The sequence below is a fragment of the Somniosus microcephalus genome, chromosome 4 (genome assembly GCF_052327205.1).
Source record: "Somniosus microcephalus isolate GS21.2 chromosome 4, FLI_Smic_1.0, whole genome shotgun sequence".
NCBI lineage: Eukaryota > Metazoa > Chordata > Chondrichthyes > Squaliformes > Somniosidae > Somniosus > Somniosus microcephalus.
This window is the reverse complement of record NC_140990.1, coordinates 157,317,537-157,344,947: the sequence shown is the minus strand read 5'-3', so window position 1 is coordinate 157,344,947 and position 27,411 is coordinate 157,317,537. Positions and strand designations below refer to the sequence as shown.

The window sequence follows — 27,411 nt, the reverse complement described above, 5'->3', positions numbered from 1 at the left end:
GGCCAGGACACTGGGAGAACTCCCTGCCCCTCTTTGAATAATGCCATGGGATCTTGAACGCCCGCCTGAATAGGCAGGCGGGGTCTGATTCGAAAGGCAGCAGCTCCAGCAATGCAGCACTCCCTCAGCCTTGGTAACATGTTCAAGTCTTGCACTGGGGCTTAAACCTGTGACCTTCTGACTCAAAGGCAATAGTCATGCCAGTGAGCTAAGCTGACACCTCTGCTTAATAATACTGAGGGATGGCTGATAGGTAGAGGAAGGATTAATAAAAAACTTTGAACCAGCAGGATTAAGATCAGCTTTCAGTTACTTTCTTTCCTGCTAACATCATCAGCAACAATTTATAGTGAAGGCCAGCCACACTGAAGAAAATATTAAATGAGTGAGCATACGAGACTACTCTTCCTGAATAATGTAAAATATTCTAAATTTTTAACATGTTTTGCTTCCTTTTTGTTAAACTTTGTTTCACTCGAATCCCACCACTATGAAGAGTTTCCTGTTTTTGTTTAGGAGCATTTTAGGGAATTTCATTAGTTTCAAGGGGCATGGTCTGCCTGTACGAGAGATGGTCATGTACAGGTTGCTTTGTCCTCAGTAAGTCAGGTCAGGTGTTAAAACCGGTTACCGTAACAACAGTAGACGGTGCAACCCACGAGTGGTCAACGCCGAGTGTCGTGCAGTGGTTAAGTAACCCCGGCCACCTCCAGAGAGTGCCAATGGCTTTGGGCCGCTGAGCGCCTGAAGGAGGGAGACGCGATGGAGGAAATTCCATCAAGAGGCAGATGCGCTAGTCCTTGAATTGGCTAACCTGCAGGCCGTGACTGAGCTGCAGTGCACAACGAGTCAATGAAAGAGCGACCATGGACTGCCCGAAACACAACCCCAGGGTTCAGGTGTGGACGACAGCTCAGACCATAGTCGACCGATGACGAAGATGATGTCCTCAATGAACCGTAGGTCATTATCAAGATGGACACTCTCAACAAAGATATTCTACAAAATGAAGTTATAAACTCCATTTGTTTCAGTTATCTTCTCCCCCATTCCCCAATCACTGTGCACCAGCACCTAAAACCCGCTGTTAGCCCTGCCAATGCCATTCTGATCTGACCGTTAAGAGATATACAACGAGTGGCCCTGGGGCTGGCTCCCCAACCCCATCTTCACTCCCATCCTCCTTGTGTGCAAGTGCCTCCCTCTGCTCAATGCCTGCCCACAACAGCACTGCTGAGATTGACAACTTTGTTTAAGGAGGAAGGGGATGAAGAGAGAGGAAAAAAAGAGAAAGAAACTTGCACTTATATAGAGGGCCTTATACACATAGAATGATACAGCATCATCCCTGTGCCGGCTCCTTGAAAGAGCTATTCAAATACTTCCCTGCTCATTCCACATAGCCCTGTAAATTTTTCCTTTTCAAATATTTATCCAATTCCATTTTGTAAGTTATTATTGAATCTGCTTTCACCACCCTCTCTGGCAGTGCATTCCAGATCATAACATCTCTCAAAAATACCCCAAAGTGCTTCATATATCATGAATTACCCTGCCGCGCAGTCACTGTTGTTACGGTGCCATTTTATGCAAAGTAATAAGATGACCCATCAATCTATTTCTGGCAGTGTGGGCTGAGGGAGGAATGTTGGCCACGGCACCGGTGGAACTTCCTGCTCTTTTTTTCCCCCAATAGCATCATGGGATCTTTAACCCCCTGAACAGGCAGGCACGGCCTCTGTTCAGCATCTCATCTGAAGGATGGAGAATGAAGGCTGAAGCCCATGCGGCCAATAAAAGGCGCCATTACATCGGTGGTGTGATGCCAGCACCAGGTGTGCTCTAGTTCCCTGAACTGCGTGCTTCGGACGACGACTAGGACTAACGTTTTATGCATCCTGAGAAAGGAGGTGAGAAAATAAGCTCCTGTTTCCCAATGGTCCTTTCACAAGAACTGGTGGCTACATGATGCACCATAAAGAGGAGCAGCTCTCTCCTGAAGCCCCAATGTGGGTATCCCAACATTCTGTGCGACGATACACCCCCACCCCCAGCACATCCAGTGCTCTTTTCTACATTCAGCTTGCTAAACCACTCTCCCTCATTCTTTGGAAGGACAATATCCACATCAACAGAATTATTATCCCGCAGTAATAAACAATGGGCCGTCTCATACCTTTGACAGTCAGCCGATTCCACCTCCCCCCACCCACTTTACATAAAGCCTCAGTCTGGGACATGCCCGGAAGCACTTTTAGGTTAGAGCAGCGCAGCCGAAAGTAGTCGGCAGATTCTCCCTCCGACAGATGCGCCCCTAAGTATTCATGACCTTACCCGACAGGAATCAGCAGTGTAGGGTCATGAAATTGTGGCTCAACAAATCTGCTGCTGGAACAAGCGCCCGTTGGTTGTGCAATCTGAACACGAGGGGCTGGTCCGACCTGGCTACACTTCTCTGAATCAGGTCTTTATATGTTGCAGCACAGCTCAACGCGCCTCCAGAGACCAACACCTGACAACAAATCTAGATAGGAGCAGGAGGAGGCCATTCAGCCCCTCGAGCCTGTTCCACCATTCAATTAGATCATGGCTGATCTGTATCTTAACTCCATTTACCTGCCTTTGTTCCATATCCCTTAATACCCTTGCCTACAAAAATCTATCAATCGCAGTTTTGAAATTTTCAATTCCTCTCATCTCAATAGTTTTTTTGGGGGAAAAAAAGAGTTCCAGATTTCCACTACCCACTCTTCCAAAATGGCAAACTGCAAGTCTAATGAAACATAACTGTAAACCAAAAGCATTGCCATGCCAAGGTCAAAATGTTCCAGCTTCTGGAGCCTCCCAAAGTTAATGGTGCCCGTCCTTCTACATCTATACAAATTCCAGTTAGCAGCATCCACCAATAAAACTGGAGCCATTTTCATCCTGGATAGGATCTCTATACCTGTGCAGCACACACATACCTTCCTGAACTTCTCCATCTGCTTATGTGTGTCGGGATCCAACTCCTGAGAGACATCTTTCATCCAGAGCAGCGCCCCCCTGTACTCTGTTCGAGACTGTTCCATCCGATTCACAGTGAGCAGTGTGTCGGAGACCGCTCTTCGCCGGAACGTTTCCACCTCCTGCTCCAGTCGGAATAGTGGAACACGCAACGCTAGTCTGGGATAGGCAAAGAGAAAAAGCAGGTAAGCTGTGCAACACCAGACTTATTTAGCACATATTGGTATAGAGGGGAGGGGATCACACTAAAAACCAATACACTTTACTGCTTCATACGATGCTCTTAATTCAACAGCTCACATCACTCTCACCACCAGCGAGACCTGCAACCACGAGTACTCCACTCTAGCTCAGAATACTCTGTCCAGGCCGAACGCAAGTTTGGAAGGAATCCATAATTGTACTGTTGGGTGTTTCTCGATGCACAGTATGGCAATTTAAAGTGTTAAGACACTTCATTAAAATCTTAAAACACTCAACGCAATGCACCCTTTTCTGCATTGATGCCCCATTATCAAACTTGCAACACCAATGTTAAATTTACCTCTCCCTGCAAATCAACTCATCTAATTAGTTTTCAGACTCCCACTGGGAAAACAGATTTCCCGAGTGACTTTGGACTGGAATGTTTACTCGAAGGTGGAGTCCGCTAATTCAGTATCATCTGGAAATCCTACCATAATCTGCATGGTTTGGCACTGCACCAGGTAGTCCGTTACCCACTGGGACATTGGGGGAGCTTGAAGCTCAGTTCTTCAATTGAACCACATGTCTTGCATTCAATCTGCTCACAAATACAAACCTCACTGTACCATTATCAGACTTAAAACTACATGAATTGAGCAAATGCATATTCATTTTTCATTTCATTTATCAACATCAAGCATACACAAGATAAAGGTAGACACCAAATGAGGCAACAAACCAGAGTGAGTACGAGGGTGGGCCTGAGCCCTGGTAAGTGAGAGTACCTTTGCTTTGCAGAACCACACAGGGCCTTACTGGTAGCATTCATCATCCTCCCAGCTGGGGTTTTATCCTGCTCACTCTGCCCCTTCAGGAACATGCCCAGCTCATTCTCCTCCTGGGATAGAGCTGCAATGTACAAATCAGACAGCCGTTAATCATTAAAATGACAAAAGCACTGTTGAGATAAATTATCAGCAAGATGCCCTCCTAAAGAAAAAAATTCTAATTCAGACATCAAAACAACTTGCATTTATATAGCTCCTTTAACATAACAAAGGAGCATCACAGAGGCGCAAGGAAACATGGAGACCGAGCCAAAGAAGGCGATATTGGGGGTGTGACCAAAAGGTTAGTCGACCAGGTGAGTTTTAAGGAAGGTCTTAAAGGAGCAGAGGGAGGTGGAGAGATGGAGGCGTTTAACAAGGGAATTTGTAAACATGGGCTTACTTGGCTGAAGGCATGGCTGCCAATGGTGGGTGAAGGGGTGATAGACAAGAGGCCAGAGTCAGAGCGTTCGGGTGGGGTTGTGGGGTGGGAAAGAGAGGTTGTAGGGTTAGAGAGATAGGGAGGGGGCGAAGCCATGAAGGAATTTGAACACAAGGGCCGTGTTGGTGGGCCGTGAGCCAATGTAGGTCAGCGAAAACAAGGTGATGAGCGAATGGGATTTGCATTTGGTGCGAGTTAGGATGAGGGCAGCAGAGCTTTAAACGAGCTGAAGTTTACGGAGGGTGGAGGCCGACCAGGAGTAGTCGAGTCTGGAGGTGACAAAGGTATGGATGAAGCAGGGGGTCTTACACAGATGTAGATATATCTTTGTGATGGAGAGAACAAGGGGTTGGAAACGCAGTTCAGGCTCATATGCTTCAGTCAAGACGCTCCATAATAAGAGAGGATTCAAAGCTGATCATCTCTAACAATGCCTAGAGCCCTCGTACACAGAGTAGAGTCACTGAGCGACAACTCAAGGATCTGTCCAACCTATGAGCACCAGTCAAGGAACATCAGCTCAAGGTCAGAGGTTCTAGTGCCGGCAAACATTCACACGATATATTAAATGGAATTTTGGATACGCATGAGAGACTAGCTCATTGGCCTTTACTGTGGGCACCTAGGTTTGAATCCAGCCAGGGATCAAAGTCTCCTCATTGTTGACTGTGTAAGCCCTACATGAAATGAGCTTGGACAGGCTGAACTCAATTTATTTTGGGTATGGATACAAGCACAATTTGCATGCATCAGCAATCTTCCTCAGATAGGCCACACGATGGCTGGTGTGGGAGATGAAAATACCATACTGTTTCATTGGGGGGGTGGAGTGGGGCACTTCTGAGGCTGCAGCAGAGGAGAGACTCCTTCACTCTCCAACTCACCAACCTATACCTGACCTGAGACTGCTTGTCGCCATCACTGGCTGCCTGAAATGGAACCATTCTGTTCTCTTAATTACTAGTGCAAGTCTACCAGTCTGGAAATGGGGGGTTTCAACATCTTGGTGCATGCACATTATACCGGAGCCAGCATCTTTTCATTTCAATGCAAGATAATGTTTTTGAAACTAGCTTTTTTTTTTATAAAAGGAATGTTGTGCTCTTCAGGGTGGGGGATGTCAGCAGCAAGCACTCCCAGGTCAGGTACAGCAGAGTCAGAGATTCAGAGTAAAAGCTCCTTCTGCTCTGGGCCAAGAACCTGCCACTGCCCCAGTCCAAGAGTGCCCTTTGGACATTTTTTCACTTCTCACAGAAACCATCCTATGGCCTTGCCAATTCAATGCCAACCAATGCTGAATTAAAGGCAGTTTTGTGCTATGGGTACCAGGAACTAGATTCAGACTGCTGAAACTCATTTCACGTAGCATCCTTTGAGCCAGCAGACAGAGGAGGCTTTCATCCCACCAGTCTGGGCTGGGTTTGAACCTTGGTCCCAGAGACTAGAGATCCCATCAGACCAACTTCTTAGGTTAGTTTCACTGCAGTCTGTTTGCACTCATTTTGGATACGGCAGTGTTACACTCGGAGTTTGGTAATTAATTCATGCTTACATAGATATAAAGTCATCACATTTTTTGTTGCTGTATCAGTACAGTCTCTTACAGTATGGCATACCATACATAGATACAAAACATGCAAACAGCACCACCTACAGGCACACATTGTCTCAACACTTCAAAAGCAGAATCAAGCCCAGAATACAGTAGTTGGTTTTTATGGCGCAGCCAATTAAAATACAATTAGTTGCACTTGGCAAAAAGATAAAGGTGTCAATGAGCAAGGGTGTAGCATGTGCTGTACTATCAGGTGATGAAGCAACCATAGTATCCTGATTCCCATCACATCATTGTATGGTCACTGGGATTTTAGTAACGCATAATTGCTGGTGTGCAAATTTTTTATACTGTGTCCCCTTGAACTGGATTTTGTCTGTCCAAACTTGGGCTGTGGTTTGACAAAGCATTTTGTGCTGAAGTACTGGTAGGTACAGAATGGTCACTGCTGGTGGCAGCAATAGGAGCAATTTAAGGTTATAAATGAAAAGCAACACAGAAGGTGATCACGTCATCTGCGAGGCTGAGAGCTACTTGCATAGCACATTTGAGGAGGTGGTCACCCTTCAGCAGGCAGAGAGTGAATGGGTGACCGCCTAACAGATAAGGAAGACCAGGCAGGTATTGCAGGAGTCCACTGAGAACTTCTCGCCCTCTATTCAGTTCTGAGTACTGGCGAGGCCGATGGTTCCTCTGGGGAGTACAGCCAGAACCAAGTCCACGGCACCATGGGTGGTTCAGCTGGATAGACTAGGAATAAAAATTCTAAATTGGGGAAAAGCAAATTTTGCTAAGCTCAGAGGGGATTTAGCCATAGTGGACTGGAAACAGCTACTTGAAGGTAAATCAATGTCAGAGCAGTGCGAGGCATTCAAGGAGGAGATCCGGAGGGTTCAGACCAAATATGTGCCCTTAAAGAAAAAAGGTGGGACTAACAAATCTAGAGCCCCCTGGATGTCTAAGGACATGCAGGGTAGGATAAATAAAAAAAAGGGAGGCGTATGACAGATACCGAGGGCTAAATACTCCAGAATCTTTAGAGGAGTACAGAAAGTGCAAGGGGTGCAATTAAAAAGGATATTAGGAAAGCAAAGAGAGAGCATGAAAAATTCTTGGCAAGTGAAATCAAGGAAAACACAAAAGATGTTTTATAAATATATTAAGAGTAAGAGGATAACTAAAGAAAGGGTAGGGCCTATTAGAGATCATGAGGGTAATGTGTGTGTGGAGGTGGGAGACGTCGGTAGGGTTCTTAATGAATACTTTGCATCTGTTTTCACAAAGGAGAGGGGCGAAGCAGACATTTCTGTCAGGGGGGAGGAGTGTGAAATATTAGATGAAATAAACAGTGAGAGAGGAAGTATTAAGGGGTTTAGCAGCTTTAAAAGTGAATAAATCCCCAGGCCCGGATGAAATGTATCCCAGGCTGTTAAGCAAAGCAAAAGAGGAAACAGCAGAGGCCCTGACCATCATTTTTCAATCCTCTCTAGCTTCAGGTGTGGTACTGGAGGACTGGAGGACTGCTAATGTGGTACCCTTGTTTAAAAAGGGGGAAAAGGATAGACCGAGTAATTACAGGCCAGTCAGCCTAACCTCGGTGGTGGGAAAATTACTGGAAAGAATTCTGAAGGACAGGATAAATCTTCATTTAGAAAGACACGGATTAATCAAGGATAGTCAGCACGGGTTTGTTAAGGTCGTGTCTGATAAACTGGATTGAATTTTTTGAGGCGGTAACAAGGAGGGTAGATGAGGATTAGTGTGTTTGATGTAGTTTATATGGACTTTAGCAAGGCTTTTGATAAGGTTCCACATGGCAAACTGGTCATGAAGTTAAAAGCCCATGGGATCCAGGGCAAAGTGTCAAGTTGGATTCAAAACTGGATCGGAGACAGGAAGCAGAGGGTAATGGTTGATGGGTGTTTTTGTGACTCGAAAGCTGTTTCCAGTGGGGTTCCGCTGGGCTCAGTACTAGGTCCTTTGCTTATTGTGGTATATGTCAATGATCTAGAGTTGAATATAGGGTGTATGCAGATGATACTAAAATCGGCTGTGTGGTTGATACTGAAGAAGGAAGCTGTAGGCTGCAGGAAAATATCAATAAATTGGTCAGGTTGGCAGAACAGTGGCAAATGGAATTCAATCCGGAGAAGTGTGAAGTAATGCATTTGGGGAGGGCTAATGAGGAAAGGGAATACACATTAAATGGTAGGACACTGAGTAATGTAGAGGAACAAAGGGACCTTGGAGTGCATGTCCACAGATCCCCGAAGGTAGCAGGCCAGGTAAATAAGGTGATTAAGGCAGCATATGGAATGCTTGCCTTTATTAGCCGTGGCATAGAATACAAGAGCGGGGGGTTATACTTCAACTATATAAAACTCTAGTTAGGCCTCAGCTAGAGTACTGCGTGCAGTTCTGGTCACATTACAGGAAAGATGTGATTGCACTAGAGAGGGTACAGAGGAGATTTACAAGGATGTTGCCGGGAGTAGAGAATCTTAGCTATGAGGAAAGACTGGATAGGCTGGGTCTGTTTTCCTTGGAACAGAGGAGGCTGAGGGGAGACCTTATTGAGGTGTATAAAATTATGAGGGGCATAAAGTGGATAGAAAGGACTTAGTTCCCTTAGCAGAGGGGTCAAATAGTTGGTGGAAGGTTTAGGAGGGGATTTGAGGGGAAATTTCTTTACCCAGAGGGTTGTGGGGGTCTGGAACTCACTGCCTGAAAGGGTGGTAGAGGCAGGAACCCTAACCACATTTAAAAAGTACTTGGATGTGCACTTGGGGTGCTCTAACCTGCAGGGCTACAGACCAAGAGCTGGGAAGTGGGATTAGGCTGGATAACTCTTTGTTGGCCGGTGTGGACACGATGGGCCGAAATGGCCTCCTTCCATGCTGTAACTTTCTATGATTCTATGATGTCACTGAGCGGCTACAGGACATTCTGAGGGGGGAGGGTGAACAGCCAGGGGTCATGGTCCATATCAGTACCAATGACATAGGTAGAAAGGGGGTTGAGGTCCTGCAGGCATATTTTAGGGAGCTAGGAAAGAAATTAAAAAGCAGGTAGTAATAAGGTAGTAATCTCAGGATTACTCCCGGGCCATGCGCAAGAGAGTATAGAAATAGGAGGATAGAGCAGATGAATTAATGGCTGGACAGATGGTGCAGGAGGGAGAGCTTTAGATTCCTGAGGCATTGGAACTGGTTCTGGGACCTGTACAAGCCAGACGGGTTGCACCTCATCAGGGATGGGACCAGTATCCCCGCCCGGGGGGGCGGGGGAGGGTTTAAACTGGCTTGGCAGGGGGATGGAAGCCAGAGCACAGATTCAGAAGGGAGAGAAGCAAAGCTGGAAATGGAAGGCAGAAAAGTGAGTTTGGAAGGCAGAGGAAACAAAGGCTAGAAAATAGACAATAAAGGAGTTTGGCAGTGCTCGATGGTATATACTTCAACGCAAGGAATAAGACAGATGAGCTGAGGGCACAGATAAGCACATGGAAGTATGATATCATAGCTATTACAGAAACATCGCTGAATGGCAGCTCAACATTCCTGGCTGACTACAGGGTTTTCAGGCGAGATAGAGAGGGGGATAAAAAAGGAGTGGGGTTGCAATATTGATTAGTGAAACAATTACAGCTGTGAGGAGGGATGATATTTTAGAAGGATCATCAAATGAGGCCATATGGGTTGAACTGAAGAACAGAAAAGGAGCACTCACACTGCTGGGAGTGTACTACAGACCCCCAAATAGTCAGAGCGAGATAGAAGAACAAATTTGTAGGCAAATTTCTGAGCAGTACAAAAACAATAGGGCAGTAATAGTAGGGGATTTCAACTACCCTAATAGTAACTGGGATAGAATCGGTGTAAAAAGTAGAGAGGGTGCAGAATTCTTAAAATGCATGCAGGAGAACTTTTTTAGCAAGTACGTAGCAAGGCCAACAAGAGAGGACGTTGTTTTAGGGAATGAAGCTGGGCAGGTGGAAGGGGTATCAGTAGGAGAGCATTTTGGTGGTAGTGATCATAATTCAGCTATATTTAGCGTAGTTATGGAAAAGGACAAGGAGAGACCAGGAGTAAAAGTTCTCAATTAGGGAAAGGCCAATTTTACTAAGCTGAGATGTGATTTAGCAAAAGTGGACTGGAAGGTAAATCAGTGTCAGAGCAGTCAAGGAGGAGAGCGAGGTTCAGAGCAAATATGTTCCCACAAAGAAAAAGGAAGGGACTAACAAATCTAGGGCCCCCTGGATGTCAAGGGCTATCTATACAGGGTAGGATAAGGCAAAAAAAGGAAGCTTATATCAGATACCAAGCACTAAATACTGCAGAAAGCCTAGAGGAGTGCAGAAAGTACAGGAGTGAAAATAAAAAGGAAATTAGGAAAGCAAAGAGACGGCATGAAAAAATATTGGCAAGTAAAATCAAGGAAAACCCAAAAATGTTTTATAAATAAATAAAAGATAAAGAGGATAACTAAAGAAAGAGTAGGGCCTATTAGCAACCAAAAAGGTAACCTGTGTGTGGAGGCGGAAGACGTGGGTATGGTTCTTAATGAATACTTTGCGTCTGTCTTCACAAAAGAGAGGGATGATGCAGACATCACAGTTAAGGAGGAGTGTGAAATATTAAATGAGATCAACATAGTGAGAGGGGAAATGTTAAGGGGTTTAACATCTTTGAAAGTAGATAAATCGCAGGCCCGGATGAAATGTATCCCAGGCTGTTAAGAATCATAGAAAGTTACAGCACGGAAGGAGGCCATTTCGGCCCATCATGTCCGCACCGGCCAACGAAGAGCTATCCAGCCTAATCCCACTTCCCAGCTCTTGGTCCGTAGCCCTGCAGGTTAGAGCATCCCAAGTGCACAGCCAAGTACTTTTTCAATGTGGTTAGGGTTCCTGCCTCTACCACCCTTTCGGGCAGTGAGTTCCAAACCCCACAACCCTCTGGGTGAAGAAATTTCCCCTCAAATCCCCTCTAAACCTTCCACCAATTATTTGACCCCTCTGCTAAGGGAAATAGGTCCTTTCTATCCACTTTATCGATGCCCCTCATAATTTTATACACCTCAATAAGGTCTCCCCTCAGCCGCCTCTGTTCCAATTGTAACAGACCCAGCCTATCCAGTCTTTCCTCATAGCTAAGATTCTCTACTCCCGGCAACATCCTTGTAAATCTCCTCTGTACCCTCTCTAGTGCAATCACATCTTTCCTGTAATGTGGTGACCAGAACTGCACGCAGTACTCTAGCTGAGGCCCAACTAGTGTTTTATACAGTTGAAGCATAACCCCCCTGCTCTTGTATTCTATGCCATGGCTAATAAAGGCAAGTATTCCGTATGCATACTTAACCATCTTATCTATCTGGCCTGCTACCTTCAGGGATCTGTGGACATGCACTCCAAGGTCCCTTTGTTCCTCTACACTACTCGGTATCCTACCTTTCCTTGTTAGCCCTCCCCAAATGCATTAGCTCACACTTCTCCGGACTGAATTCCATTTGCCACTGTTCTGCCAACCTGACCAATTTATTGATATCTTCCTGCAGTCTACAGCTTCCTTCTTCAGTATCAACCACAGCCAATTTTAGTATCATCTGCAAACTTCTTAATCATACCCCCTATATTCAAGTCTAGATCATTGATATATACCACAATAAGCAAGGGACCTAGTACTGAGCCCAGTGGAACCCCACTGGAAACAGCCTTCCAGTCGCAAAAACACCCATCAACCATCACCCTCTGCTTCCTGTCTCCGAGCCAGTTTTGAATCCAACTTGACACTTTGCCCTGGATCCCATGGGCTTTTAACTTCGTGACCAGTCTGCCATGCGGAACCTTATCAAAAGCCTTGCTAAAGTCCATATAAACTACATCAAATGCACTACCCTCATCTACCCTCCTTGTTACCGCCTCAAAAAATTCAGTCAAGTTTGTCAGACACGACCTTCCCTCAACAAATCCACGCTAACTGTCCTTGATTAATCCGTGTCTTTCTAAATGAAGTTTTATCCTGTCCTTTCAGAATTCTTTCCAGTAATTTTCCCACCACCGAGGTTAGGTTGACTGGCCTGTAATTACTCGGTCTATCCTTTTCTCCCTTTTTAAACAAGGGTACCACATTAGCAGTCCTCCAGCACCACACCTGAAGCCAGAGAGGATTGAAAAATGATGGTCAGCACCTCTGCTGTTTCCTCTTTTGCTTTGCTTAACAGCCTGGGATACATTTAATCCGGGCCTGGGGATTTATCCACTTTTAAAGCTGCTAAACCCCTTAATATGTCCTCTCTCACTATGTTTATTTCATCTAATATTTCACACTCCTCCCCCAATAGAAATGTCTGCTTCGCCCCTCTCCTTTGTGAAAACAGACGCAAAGTATTCATTAAGAACCCTACCGACGTCTCCCGCCACCACACACAGATTACCCTCATGATCTCTAATAGGCCCTACCCTTTCTTTAGTTATCCTCTTACTCTTAATATATTTATAAAACATCTTTGTGTTTTCCTTGATTTTACTTGCCAAGAATTTTTCATGATCTCTTTTTGCTTTCCTAATATCCTTTTTAATTGCACCCCTGCACTTTCTGTTCTCCTCTAAAGATTCTGGAGTATTTAGCCCTTGGTATCTGTCATACGCCTCCCTTTTTTTCTTTATCCTACCCTGTATGCCCCTAGACATCCAGGAGGCTCTAGATTTGTTAGTCCCACCTTTTTTTCTTTAAGGGCACATATTTGGTCTGAACCCTCCAGATCTCCTCCTTGAATGCCTCCCACTGCTCTGTCATTGATTTACCTTCAAGTAGCTGTTTCCAGTCCATTATGGCTAAATCCCCTCTGAGCTTAGCAAAATTTGCTTTTCCCCAATTTAGAACTTTTATTCCTGGTCTATCCTTGTCCTTTTCCATAACTAGCTTAAATCTAACAGAATTATGGTCACTAGTACCAAAATGCTCCCCCACTGATACGCCTTCTACCTGCCCAGCTTCATTCCCTAAAACTAAGTCCAGAACCGCCCCCTCCCTTGTTGGGCTTGCTACGTACTGGCTAAAAAAGTTCTCCTGGATACATTTTAGGAATTCCACACCCTCTATACCCGTCACACTAATTTTATCCCAGTTAATATTGGGGTAGTTGGAATCCCCTATAGTTTTTGCACTTCTCAGAAATGTGTCTACATATTTGTTCTTCCACCTCCCTCTCACTGTTTGGGGGTCTGTAGTACACTCCCAGCAGTGTAATCGCCCCTTTTTTGTTTTTCAATTCGACCCATATGGCCTCGTTTGATGATCCTTCCAACATATCATCCTTCCTCACAGCTGTAATAGTTTCTTTAACCAATACCGCGACCCCCCTCCCTTTTTACCTCCCTCTCTATCCCATCTGAAGATCCTGTAACCAGGAATGTTGAGCTGCCATACCTGCCCATCTTTCAGCCACGTCTCTGTAATAGCTAGAATATCGTAGTCAATAGTATCTACCTGTGCCCTGAGCTCATCTGCCTTGTTCACTGCACTCCTTGCATTGGAGTATACACCATTTAGTACAGGCAAACCTCTTTGTTGACTACTATCTAGCCCTTGATTCCTCTGTCCTTCCAATTTACTTACTACGTTTTTGTTTTCCAATTCCAGTTTTTCTTCCCTCCCTATTGACTCTATACTTAGGTTCCCTGCCAAGCTAGTTTAAACCCTCTCCAACAGCACCAGCAAACCCTCCCATGAGGATATTGGTCCCGTTCCCGTTGAAGTGCAACCCGTCTGGCTTGTAGAGGTCCCACCTCCCCCAGAAATGGTTTCAATTCCTCAGGAATCTAAAACCCTCCCTCCTACAGCATCTCTCCAGCCACGTATTCATCTGCTCGATCTTCCTATTTCTATACTCACTAGCACGTGGCACTGGTAGTAATCCGGAGATTACTACCTTTGAGGTCCTGCTTTTTAACCTCTTTCCTAGTTCCCTAAAGTCTGCCTGCAGGACCTCATCCCTCTTCCTACCTATGTCGTTGGTACCAATATGGACTATAACCTCTGGCTGTTCACCCTCCCCCCCTCAGAATGCCCTGCAGCCATTCAGTGACATCCTTGACCCTGGAACCAGGGAGGCAACATACCATCCTGGAGTCACGTCTGCGGCTGCAGAAATGCCTGTCTGCTCCCCTAACTATTGAATCCCCCATCACTATTGCTCTCCTTCTCCTCTTCACCCCCCCCACCTGTGCAGCTGAGCTTTCCATGGTGCTGTGGACTTGGCTCTGGCTGCACTCCCCAGAGGAACCATCGCCCTCACCAGTACTCAGCACCGAATACTGGTTGGTGAGCAAGATGGGCTCTACCTGCCTGGTCCTCCTCTTCTGTCTGACAGTCACCCATTCCCTCTCTGCCTGCACTCTCTTAAGCTGCGGGGTGACCACCTCCCGAAACGTGCTATCCAAGTAGCTCTCAGCCTCTCGGATGCACAGCAGTGACTGCAGCCGCTGCTCAAGCTCCGTAACCCGGTGCTCGAGCTGCTGTAGCTGGCGACACTTCCCGCACATGTGGTCGTCCAGACCACGGGAGGAGTCCAGGACTCCCCACATGGCACAGGATGTGCATTCCACAGGTGTGAGCTGCCCTGCCATACCTCTAATTAACAGACTATTTACTAACCTAGCTGGAGTAAACTTAAAAACTTTAAGAAAGCCAACTAAAAACACTTAGCAAATACTCACCAATCAGCTCCCTCTTTTTGAACGTTAGTTTTTAATGCCGGCTCTTAACTTAAACCAATGCCCAAGATAAAAAGAGAAATACTGACCAACCAATCACTTCCCTGCTTTCCTGTGACGTCACTCCTTGTTTCTGTCGTCAGGTTCGCTGCCTCTTTATATCCTCAGGCTCCGCTCTCTCTCCCTCTCAGGTCCGCTGCCTCCGCTCTCGCTCTGCCATGCTCTTCATATCCTCAGGCTCCGCTCTTGCTCCCTCTCAGGTCTGCTGCCTCCACTGAGGCAGCGGACCTGAGAGGCAAGAGAAGCAAGGGAGGAAATAGCGGAGGCTCTGACCATCATTTTCAAATCCTCTCTGGCTACAGTAGGACTGCTAACGTTGTACTGTTGTTTAAAAAGAGAGTAAGGGATAGACCGAGCAATTACAGGCCAGTCAGCCTAACCTCAGTGGTGGGCAAATTATTGGAAAAAATTCTGAGGGACAGTATTAATCGTCATTTAGAAAGGCACGGAATAATCAAGGACAGTCAACATAGATTTGTTAAGGGAAGGTTGTGTCTGACTAGATTGAATTTTTGAAGGAGGTAACAAGGAGGGTAGCGCATTTGATGTAGTCTACATAGATTTTAGCAAGGACTTTGACACGGTTCCACATGGCAGACTGGACAGAAAAGTAAAAGCCCATGGGATCCAAGGGAAAGTGGCAAATTGGATCCAAAACTGGCTTAGTGGCAGGAAGCAAAGGGTAATGGTCAACAGGTACTATTGTGACTGGAAAGCTGTTTCAACTGAGGTTCCGCAGGGGTCAGTACTAGGTCCCTTGCTTTTTGTGGTATATATCAATAATTAAGACTTCAATATCGGGGGCATGATTAAGAAGTTTGCAGATGATATTGGTTGATAGTGAGGAAGAATGCTGTAGACTGCAGGAAGAGGTCAATGAACTGGTCAGGTGGGCAAAAAAGTGGTAAAAGTGGACTTCAATTGAAGGGTATTTATGTGACTGGAAGGTTGTTTCCAGTGAAGTTCCACAGGGCTCAGTACTAGGCCCCTTACTTTTTGTGGTATGTATCAATGATTTAGACTTCAATGTAGGGGGGCATGATTAAGAAGTTTGCAGATGATACAAAAATTGCCAATGTGGTTGATAGTGAGGAAGAAAGCTGTAGACTGCAGGAAGATATCAATGGACTGGTCAGGTGGGCAGAAAAGTGGTACAGTAAATAGAATTCAATCTGGAGAAGTGTGAGGTAATGCATTTGAGAGGGCTAACAAGGCAAGGGAATACACAATAAATGGTAGGATACCGAGTAGTGTAGAGGAACAGAGGGACCTTGGAGTGCATGTCCACAGATCCCTGAAGGTAGCAGGACAGGTAGATAAGGTGGTTCAGAAGGCATACAGGATACTTTCCTTTATTAGCTGAGGCACAGAATATAAGAGCAGAGAGGTTCTGCTAGAACTGTATAAAACACTAGTTAGGCCACAGCTAGAGTACTGCGTGCAGTTCTGGTCACCACATTACAGGAAAGATGTGATTCTACTAGAGAGGGCCAGGGATTCCCAGGTGTCGGTGGGGATGTTGCACTTTTGCAAGGAGGCTTTGAGGGTGTCCTTGAAACGTTTCCTCTGCCCACCTGGGGATCTCTTGTCATGTCGAAGCTCCGAGTAGAGCGCTTGTTCTGGGAGTCTCGTATCGGGCATGCAGACGATGTGGCCCGTCCATCGGAGCTGATCAAGCGTGGTCAAAGATTTGATGCTGGGGATGCTGGCCTGAGCGAGAACACCGACGTTGGTGTGCCTATCCTGCCCATGGATTTGCAGGATCTTGCGGAGGCAGCATTGGTGGCACCTCGCCAGTGCTTTGAGGTGCCAGCTGTACATGGTCCATGTCTCTGAAGCATACAGGAGGGCGGGTATCACTACTGCTCTGTAGACCATGAGCTTGGTGCTGGGTTTGAGGTCCTGGTCTTCAAACACACTCTTCCTCAGGCAACCAAAGGCGGTGTTGGACTTCGTCATCGACGTCTGCCCTTGTTGACAGTAGGCTCCCGAGGTATGGAAAGTGGTCCACGTTGTACAAGGCCTCGTCATGGATTTTGATAATTGGGGCGCAGTATTGTGTGGCGGGGGCAGGTTGGTAGAGGATCTTTGGCTTACGGATGTTTAGTGCAAGGCCCATGTTCTCGTATGCTTCAGTGAAGGTGTTGACGATGTTTGGAGTTCGACCTCAGAGTGTACGCAGACTCAAGCATTGTCTGCATACTGTAATTCGATGACAGAGGATGGGACGACCTTGGATCTGGACTGGAGGCGACGGAGGTTGAACAGTTTCTCGTTTGTTCTGTAGATTAGCTCCACTCCAGTGGGGAGCTTACTGAGGGTGAGATGGAGCATTGCAGCAAGGAAGATCGAGAAGAGCGTTGGTGCGATGACACAGCCTTGCTTGACCCCGGTCCGGACGTGAATTGGGTCTGTGGTGGATCCGTTGGTCAGGATCACGGCTTGCATATCATCGTGAAGCAGGCGGAGGATGGTGACAAACCTTGGAGGGCAGCCGAATTTGAGGAGGACACTCCATAATCCCTCACGGTTGACAGTGTCAAAGGCCTTTGTGAGGTCAAAGGCGGCCATGTACAGCGGTTGGTGCTGTTCCCTGCATTTCTCTTGTAGTTGACGCGCGATAAAGATCATGTCCATTGTGCCCCTTAGTAGGCAGAATCCGCATTGCGATTCTGGGAGGAGCTCTTCAGCCACTGGGAGAAGACGATTGAGGAGGATTCTTGCGATGACTTTCCCTGTGGCAGACAGCAGGTAGACTCCTCTGTAATTACCGTAATCGGACTTGTCACCTTTCTTGAAGATGGTCATGATTACGGTGTCTCTGAGATCCCCTGGCATGCTCTCCTCCTTCCAAATAAGAGAAATGAGTTCATGTATTCGCGCCAATAGTGCTTCTCCACCATGTTTTAGCGCCTCGGCGGGGATTCCATCTGCTCCGGAGGCCTTGTTGTTCTTCAGTTGTCGGATAGCCTTTTCAATCTCATGCCGGGCTGGGGTTGTGCTGAGGTGGTGGTGGGTAACATGCTGCGAGATGCAGTTGAGGACACTCGTGTCGAAGACAGAGTCTCGGTTAAGGAGATCTTCAAAGTGCTCCTTCCAGCGGGCACTGACTGCCTCTCTGTCCTTGATGAGTACCCCTCTGTTCTTGGCCCGCAGTGGGGTAGGACCTTGGGCCGTAGGTGGTCTTGACTGCGATAAAGAATCCATGCACGCCGTGGTTGTCAGCTAGCTGCTGGATCTCCTGCACTTTCTCCACCCACCATCTGTTCTTTAGAAGAGATTTATGAGGATTTTGATAGGCTGAGGTTGTTTTCTTTGGAACAGAGGAGGCGGAGGTGAGACTTAATTGAGGTGTATAAAATTATGAGGGGCCTAGATAGAGTGGATAGGAAGGACCTATTTCCCTTAGCAGAGAGATCAATAACCAGGGGGAATAGATTTAAGTAATTGGTAGAAGGATTAGAGGAGAGTTGAGGAGAACTTTTTTCACCCAGAGGTTGGTGGGGGTCTGGAACTCACCGCCTGAAAGGGTGGTAGCGGCAGAAACCCTCATCACATTTAAAAAGTATTTGGATATGCACTTGGAAGTGCTGTAACCTACAGGGCTACAGACCAAGAGCTGGAAAGTGGGATTAGGCTGGATAGCTCTTTTCGGCTGGCACAGACACGATGGGCCGAATGGCTTCCTTCCGTGCTGTAAATTTTTATGATTCGATCCTACAAAAGTAAAGTATGATTTTTCTAACTGTGAATTCAGAAATGCCAAATATACCTAGTGACAAAAACAGAAAATGCTGAAAATACTCAGCCGGTCAGGCAGCATCTGTGGAGAGAGAAACAGAGTTAACGTTTCAGGTCGATGACCTTTCACCAGAACTGGAAAAAGTTGATGTAACAGATTTTAAGCAAGTGCAGGGGCAGGGAAAGGGGGGGTGGGAGGAAAGAACAAAAGGGAAGGTCTGTGATAGGGTGGAAGGCTGGAGAGATTAAATGACAAAAAAGGGATGATAAGTCTAGAGGAGGTGGAAATGGGAATAGCAGAACAGCAATGGGGGAGGGAAGCATGGGATATCTGCCAAAGACGAAAAGGCTCCCACAGCCTGGGAATGTGATGGAGAAACCACGATAGGGTTCCTCTTGTCCTCACCTTTCACCCCACCAGCCTCCACATTCAATGGATTATCCTCTGCCATTTCTGCCACCTCCAGCGTGATCCCACCACCAAACACATCTTCCCCTCACCTCCCCTTTCAGCATTCCGAAGGGACCGCTCACTCCGCGACACCCTGGTCCACTCCTCAATCACCCCAACACCCCCTCCGCTTCCCGTGCTAGCACAGGAGATGCAACATCTGCCCTCTTACCTCCCCCCTTCCCATGTCCAGGGCCCAAAACACTCCTTCCAGGTGAAACAGCGATTTACTTGCATTTCTTGCAATTTAGTACACTGTATTCGCTGCTCACGATGCGGTCTCCTCTACACTGGGGAGACCAAACGCAGATTAGGTGACCACTTTGCGGAACACCTCCGTTCAGTCTGTAAGCATGACCCTGAGCTTCCGGTCGCCTGTCACTTTAATTCTCTGCTCCACTCCCACTCTGACCTCTCAGTCCTCAGCCTCTTACACTGTTCCAACGAAGCTCAACGTAAGCTCGAGGAACTTTCGATTAGGCACTTTACAGCCTTCTGGACTCTACATCGAGTTCAACAATTTCAGACCATAACCTCGGCCCCTATTTTTTCACATGGCAGCTGTTAATGATTCTGCCATTGCCATTTACACCTCTTCTAGACTTATTTTGTTTTACTTGTCCCATTATCATGTCCTTTTGCTTTATACTATCATCCCTTTTGTCATTTAATCAGTCCTGCCTTCCAGCCTATCACAGGGCTTCCCTTTTGTTCTTTCCTCCCCTCCCCACTTTCCCTGCCTCTGTACTTGCTTAAAACCTGTTACATCTCTAACTTTTTCCAGTTCTGACGAAAGGTCATCGACTTGAAATGTTAACTCTGTTTCTCTCTCCACAGATGCTGCCTGACCTACTGAGTATTTCCAGCATTTTCTATTTTTATTTCAGATTTCCAGCATCTGCAGTATTTTGCTTTTGTACACCTAGTGACAATATTGGTACAGTACTGTACCCAAATCTGATTCAGCCACTTACATCATGCTGACATCACAGCAATAACAAATATAACACCTGAAATCTCTTATCTTGCTTTAGTTTATCCACTGGGCAACAACCTATAATTAAAAATGAGCTGAAGCCAACAGCACACCCTGATTCACTGTGTGCACAGTATCTTTAAACACCAAGCTTTCCCTCTCTACCCAGTCAGTCTGGGGGCAGGGAAGAATTTGGCTTCATATGCAACTCTCTTTCTGAATTAGGTTTTTCTGAGCTGGATCCTGTACCAGCATGAATGGAGTCTGGGTGTTATATAGGGCAGAATCCCTTTCCAGCAATTTAAGAGATCGGTCCGAGCTCCGGGGGTCAAATTTCACCAAGACAGACGTGCAAAAATCCCAGCGGGACGGAACTTACTCTGTTCAGAGCTTGGCACGAGCATCTGCCTTGTCTATGCAGCAAGGGAGATTCACTATAGTGGTGCAAACCACATATGCCAACCTTCTACTCTTGTCAGCACAAGTGCCAAGCCAGTAACTTAAGGCAAGTCTGAAATTTAAAGCATCCCACTTTGCAACTGAAGATGAACTCCATAATTGAATTGCAGATGAAAAGAAAGATATTCAATGGTTGCCCATTTTAACGTTGCAGGAACTAGTCTCAGAAGAGTTGGTTGGAAGCCCTGCAAATCAGCATTTCGGATGTTGATCAGACTAGACAGCTAGTGCAAGAATTTCCCAGTACAATAGCAAAATACTGCAGATGCTGGAAATCTGAAACAACAACAGAAAATGCTGGAAAAACTCAGGCGGCCATTTCCTAATTCAGTTGGTATCCAGTGATGCAAGTTTTTCTGCCTTCTCAACCTGTGTTGCACCCAATGGAGCTGTTCACTGATAACGCCACAGCTGACCAGCTCTTGCAACTGGTTTGGTCAACCCTACAGAAAGGAAGCATATGGATACTTACTGTTGAGTCTCTGCTGATATTTCTCAATTGCCTTCAGAAGCTCCATGCATGATGTCTGTATTATACGGTATACCTGGAACAGTGACATTAGAAATGTGTGAGATAGAATTGCAGAGGGGGCCGGGCAAGCAACAACGGGTAACCCTCTTGATTCCAGCCCAGACGGGGGAATGGGACTGACTGGATTGCTCTACAGAGAGCCGGCACGGACTTGATGGGCCAAATGGCCTCCTTCTGTGCCGTTATGACTATGACTTATCAGCAAAAAGTCTGTGTTCGCCAATTATAAGGGTCCTAGGTCAAATGAACCTGAGCAGTCTTAACACAACAACTTGCATTTATATAGCGCCTTTAATGTAGTAAAATGTCTCAAGGCACTTCACAGTAGTGCTATCAAACAAAACTTGACACCGAGCCATAAGGAGATATTAAGGCAGATGATCAGGTAGGCTTTAAAGGAGGGTCTTAAAGGAGGAAACAGAGGTAGAGGGGTTTAGAACATAAGAAATAGGAGCTGGAGTAGGCCATTTGGCCCTTTGAGCCTGCTCTGCCATTCATCAAGATCATGGCTGATCTTCTACCTCAACTCCACCTTACCACACTATCCCCATATCCCTCAATTCCCTTCGTTCCCCAAAATTTATCTACCTCTGTCTTGAATATACTCAACGACTGAGCATCCACAGCTCTCTGGGGCAGAGAATTTGAGTGAAGAAATTTCTCCTCATCTCAGTCCTAAATGGCCTACCCCTTATTCTGTGTCTCTGACCTCATGTTCTAGATCCCCCAGCCAGGGGAAACATTTTCCCAGCATTAACCCTGTCAAGCCCTTAAGAATTTTACATGTTTCAATTAGATCACCTCTCATTCTTCTAAACTCTAGGGAATATAGGCCTAGTCTACTCAATCTCTCCTCATAGGACAATCCCCTCATCCCAGGAACCAGTCTGGTGAACCTTCGTTGCACTCCCTCTAAGGCTAGTATATCCTTTCTTAGGTAAGGAGACCAGAACTGTACACAATACTCCAGGTGTGGCCTCACCAATGCCCTGTATAATTGTAGTAAGATTTCTTTACTCTTATACTCTAATCTCTTTGTAACAAAAGCTAACATATCATTTGTTTTCCTAATTGCTTGCTGTACCTGCATGTTAACTTTCTGTGAGTCATGTACAAGGACACCCAGGTCCCTCTGAACACCAACATTTCCCAGTCTCGCCATTCAAAAAATATACTGCTTTTTTTGTTTTTCCTATTAAAGTGGATAACTTCACACTTCCCCACATTATAAACCATTTGCCATGTTCTTGCCCACTCAGTCAACCTGTCTATATCTCTCTGCAGCCTCTTTGCATCCTGCTCACAACTTACTTTCCCACCTAGCTTTGTATCATCAGCAAACTTGGATACGTTACACTCAGTTCCTTCATCTAGGTCATTAACATAGATTGTAAATAGCTGAGGCCCAAGCACTGATCCTTGCGGTACCCTGCTAGTTACAGCCTGCCAACCTGAAAAAGTCCTGTTTATTCCTACTCTCTGTCTTCTAGTATATTACCCCCAATACCTTGAGTCCTAATTTTGTGTAATAACCTCTTCTGTGGCACCTTATCAAATGCTTTTTAAAAATCCAAATACACTCGTGGATAACACGTTTAGCGAGTTGTGCACGCCTCAGGGTAGGGCAGCACAGGGGGTGACCATCAGGCGGAGCAACAAAGGCAGGCAGGTAGTGCAGGGAACCCCTGCGGACATCCCCCTTTCAAACAAGTATACCGCTTTGGATACTGTTGAGGGGGATGACTCACCAGGGGAAGGCAGCAGCGGCCAACTTCCTGGCACTGGGGGTGCTCCTGCTGCCCAGGAAGGGGGGAAAAAGAGTGGGAGAGCAATAGTGGTAGGGGATTCTATAGTAAGGGGAACAGATAGGCGTTTCTGTGGCCGTAGACGTGAATCCAGGATGGTTTGTTGCCTCCCTGGTGCCAGGGTCAAGGATGTCACTGAGCGGCTGCAGGGCATTCTGGAGGTGGAGGGAGAACAGCCAGTGGTCGTGGTCCACATTGGTACCAACGACATAGGTAAAAAGAGGGATGAGGTCCTGCAGCAAGAATTTAGGGAGCTAGGTGAAGGATTAAGGAGCAGGACCTCAAAGGTTGTAATCTCTGGATTACTCCCGGTGCCACGTGCTAGTAAGTATAGGAATAGGAAGATAGAACAGATGAATGCGTGGCTAAAGGGATGGTGCAAGGGGGAGGGCTTTAGTTTCCTGGATCACTGGGTCTGCTTCTGGGAAAGGTGGGACTTGTACAAGTCGGACGGTTTACACCTGAACCAGGGGGGAACCAATATCCTTGCGGGGAGGTTTGCTAGCACTGCTGGGGAGGGTTTAAACTAACTTGGCAGGGGGTTGGGGTACAGAGTGGAGCTATAGTAGGGGGTGATTTACGGCCAAATACAGAGGGAAAAACAAGTCAGCTGGGAAGGCAGAGCAAATATGTGAAGGCAAAAGAGAATATGGCAGGGCTGGAAGGCATTTATTTTAATGCAAGGAGTCTTGCAAATAAGGTGGATGAACTGAAGTTGTTGTTGAACACATGGGAGTACGATATTGTTGCTATCACGGAGACATGGTTGAGGGAGGGTCAGGACTGGCAGCTCAATATTCCGGGGTATAGAATCTTCAGGCGAGACAGAGGGGGGTGTAAAAGGGGGAGGGGGTGTTGCAATATTAATTAAGGAGTCAATTACTGCTGTAAGGAGGGATGATATATTAGCGGGTTCCTCTAATGAGGCCATATGGGTAGAACTTAAAAACAAAAAGGGGGCAAGCACTTTGCTGGGAGTGTACTATAGGCCCCCAAACAGTCAGGGGGAGATAGAGGAACAGATATGTAGGCAAATCTCTGAGAAGTGCGAAAATAATAGGGTAATAATAGTGGGGGATTTCAACTTCCCCAATATAAATTGGGACAGTCAGAGTGTGAAAGGCTTAGAGGGTGCAGAATTCTTAAAGTGCATCCAGGAGAGCTTTTTGAGCCAACATGTAGAAAGTCCTACAAGAGAGGGGGCGGTACTGGACCTAATTCTGGGGAATGTAGCCGGGCAAGTGGTGGAAGTGTCAGTAGGAGAGCATTTTGGCGACAGTGACCATAATTCGGTGAGATTTAAGGTGGTCATGGAAAAAGACAAAGACGGCCCGGAAATAAGGGTTCTAAATTGGGGGAAGGCCGATTTTAATATGATAAGGCAGGATCTGGCCAAAGTGGACTGGGAACAGCTACTTATAGGAAAATCCACATCAAGACAGTGGGAGACTTTCAGAAGGGAAATAGAGAGAGTACAACGCCAACATGTTCCTGTAAAGGTCAAGGGTGGGACCAACAAGCAAAGGGAACCTTGGATGACAAGGGATATACAAAAATGCATTAGAAATAAAAGGGGGGCTTTTGGCAGTTACAAAAGACTAAAGACAGAAGAAGCCCTAGAGGAGTATAAAAAGTGCAGGGGCATACTTAAAAAAGAAATTAGGAGGGCGAGGAGGGGCCATGAAATAACACTGGCGAGCAAAATAAAGGAAAATCCTAAGATGTTTTATAAGTATATTAAGGGCAAGAGGATAACCAGGGAAAGGGTAGGGCCCATTAGGGACCAAAGTGGCAATCTGTGTGTAGAGCCAGAGGATGTAGGCGGGGTTTTAAATGAATTTTTTGCATCTGTGTTCACTATGGAGAAAGACGATGCAGACATAGAAATCGGGCAAGGGGACTGTGACATACTTGAACATATTAGCATCGAGAGGGAGGAGGTGCTAGCGGTTTTAGCGGGCCAAAAAGTGGATAAATCCCCAGGCCCGGACGAGATGTATCCCAGGCTGCTGTGGGAGGCAAGGGAGGAGATTGCAGGGGCTCTGACACTAATTTTCAGAACCTCTCTGGCCACAGGGGATGTACCAGAGGACTGGAGAACAGCTAACGTAGTACCATTATTCAAGAAGGGTAGCAGGGATAAACCAGGGAATTACAGGCCAGTGAGTCTAACATCTGTGGTGGGGAAATTATTGGAAAAAATTCTGAGGGACAAAATTAATCTCCACTTGGAGAGGCAAGGATTAATCGGGGATAGTCAGCATGGCTTTGTCAAGGGTAAATCATGTCTAACAAATCTGATCGAATTTTTCGAGGGGGTGACTAGTGGGGTGGATGAGGGAAATGCTGTGGATGTGGTGTACATGGACTTCAGTAAAGCTTTTGACAAAGTCCCGCATAGGAGACTGGTCAAGAAGGTAAGAGCCCATGGGATCCAGGGTGCCTTGGCGCGTTGGATCCTAAACTGGCTGAGTGGCAGGAGGCAGAGGGTGATGGTCGAAGGTTGCTTTTGTGACTGGAAGCCTGTGTCCAGTGGGGTACCTCAGGGATCGGTGCTGGGTCCCTTATTGTTTGTGATCTACATAAATGATTTGGATGAAAATGTAAAAGGTATGATCAGTAAGTTCGCAGATGACACGAAAATTGGTGGGGTGGTAAATTGCGAGGAGGAAAGCCTCCGGCTACAGGACGATATAAACGGGTTGGTCAGATGGGCGGAAAAGTGGCAAATGGAATTTAACCCTGAAAAGTGCGAGGTGATGCATTTTGGACAGACAAATAAGGCAAGGGAATACACAATGAGTGGTAGGACCCTAGGAAGTACAGAGGGTCAGAGGGACCTTGGTGTACATGTACATAGATCCCTGAAGGCAGCGGAGCAGGTAGATAAGGTGGTTAAAAAGGCATATGGGATACTTGCCTTCATTAGCCGAGGCATAGAATATAGAAACATAGAAACATAGAGATAGGAACAGGAGTAGGCCATTCGGCCCTTCGAGCCTGCTCCGCCATTCAATGAGATCATGGCTGATCTTCGTCTGAGATCATAGCTGATCTTACCAGTTCAGTACCCCGTCCCCGCCTTTTCTCCGTAACCCTTAATCCCCTTAGCCTTCAGAAATATATCCAATTCTCTCTTGAAAATATTTATTGAATTAGCCTTCACAGCCCTCTGTGGCAGGGAATTCCACAGGCTCACCACTCTTTGAGTGAAGAAATTCTTCCTCATCTCTGTTTTAAATGATTTGCCCGCTATTTTTAGACTGTGGCCCCTGGTTCTGTGCTCCCCGGCCATTGGAAACATTCTCTCCGAATTCAGCCTGTCCAGGCCTGCCATAATTTTATATGTTTCGATGAGATCCCCTCTCAATCTTCTAAACTCCAGTGAGTACAAGCCCAAACTATTTAATCTCTCTTCGTAGGTCATTCCCGCCATTCCAGGTATCAGCCTGGTGAATCGCCGTTGCACTCTTTCCATGGCAAGAACATCCTTCCGCAGATGGGGCGACCAAAACTGTACACAATACTCCAGATGCGGTCTCACCAGCACCTTGTACAGCTGTAGTAAGGTATCCCTATTCCTATACTCGAACCCCCTTGATATGAAGGCCAACATACCATTTGCCTTCTTAATCGCCTGTTGCACCTGCATGCTCTCCTTCAGTGACTGGTGCACAAGAACACCCAGGTCCCTCTGCACTTCCCCATCTCCCAATCTATTGCCATTTAGATAATAATCTACCCTCCTGTTTTTACCCCCAAAGTGGATAACCTCGCATTTATCCACATTATAGTGCATCTGCCACGTATCCGCCCATTCCCCCAACCTGTCCAAATCGCACTGTAGCCTCCTGACATCCTCATCAGAGCCCACCCCTCCTCCTAGTTTAGTGTCGTCAGCGAATTTGGAAATATTGCATCCAATTCCCTGATCCAGATCATTTATATATATTGTGAACAGCTGGGGTCCCAGGACAGATCCTTGCGGCACCCCGCTGGTCACTGCCTGCCACTCCGAAAACGAGCCGTTTATTCCAACTCTCTGTTTTCTATCCGCCAGCCAGTTCTCTATCCACGTTAATACTTTGCCCCCAATTCCATGAGCCTTAATTTTGCATGATAATCTTTTGTGTGGAACCTTATCGAAGGCTTTCTGGAAGTCAAGGTACACCACATCCACTGGCTCTCCCCCATCTATTTTACCAGTTACTTCCTCAAAAAATTCCAGCAGATTAGTCAAACACGATTTACCCTTTGTAAATCCATGTTGACTCTGTCCGATCCTTTCCCCATTTGTCAAGTGCTCCGCTATTTTATCCTTAATAATGGACTCTAGCATTTTGCCCACAACCGATGTAAGGCTTACTGGTCTATAATTCCCTGCTTTCTCTCTACCCCCCTTTTTAAATATTGGGGTAACATTAGCTACCCTCCAATCCACGGGTACTGTTCCCGAGTCAATGGAGTTCCGGAAGATGATCCTTAGAGCATCTGCTATCTCCAGGGCCACCTCCTTAAGTACCCTAGGATGTAGTTTATCAGGCCCCGGGGATTTGTCAGCCTTCAGTCCCCTCAACTTACCCAACACCATATCCCTAGAGATACTAATTTCTGTCAGCTCCTCCCTCTCATTAGTCCCTATGTTTGCCGATATT

At 46.4% G+C, this 27,411-nt stretch overlaps 1 protein-coding gene across 5 annotated transcripts in view; it reads right to left on the bottom strand.

Moving 5' to 3' along the window:
- Positions 1-27,411, bottom strand: part of LOC147119946 (islet cell autoantigen 1-like protein) — a 179,320-nt gene that overhangs the window by 112,806 nt on the left and 39,103 nt on the right. For all 5 annotated transcript variants that reach the window (XM_085985392.1, XM_085985393.1, XM_085985391.1 and 2 more), the window contains 3 exons: positions 20,892-20,964; positions 3,978-4,101; positions 2,967-3,165 (listed from right to left, as the gene is read on the bottom strand). In XM_085985392.1, coding sequence (XP_085841518.1) covers positions 2,967-3,165; positions 3,978-4,101; positions 20,892-20,964 — 396 coding nt within the window. The remainder of the gene's footprint in view (positions 1-2,966; positions 3,166-3,977; positions 4,102-20,891; positions 20,965-27,411) is intronic.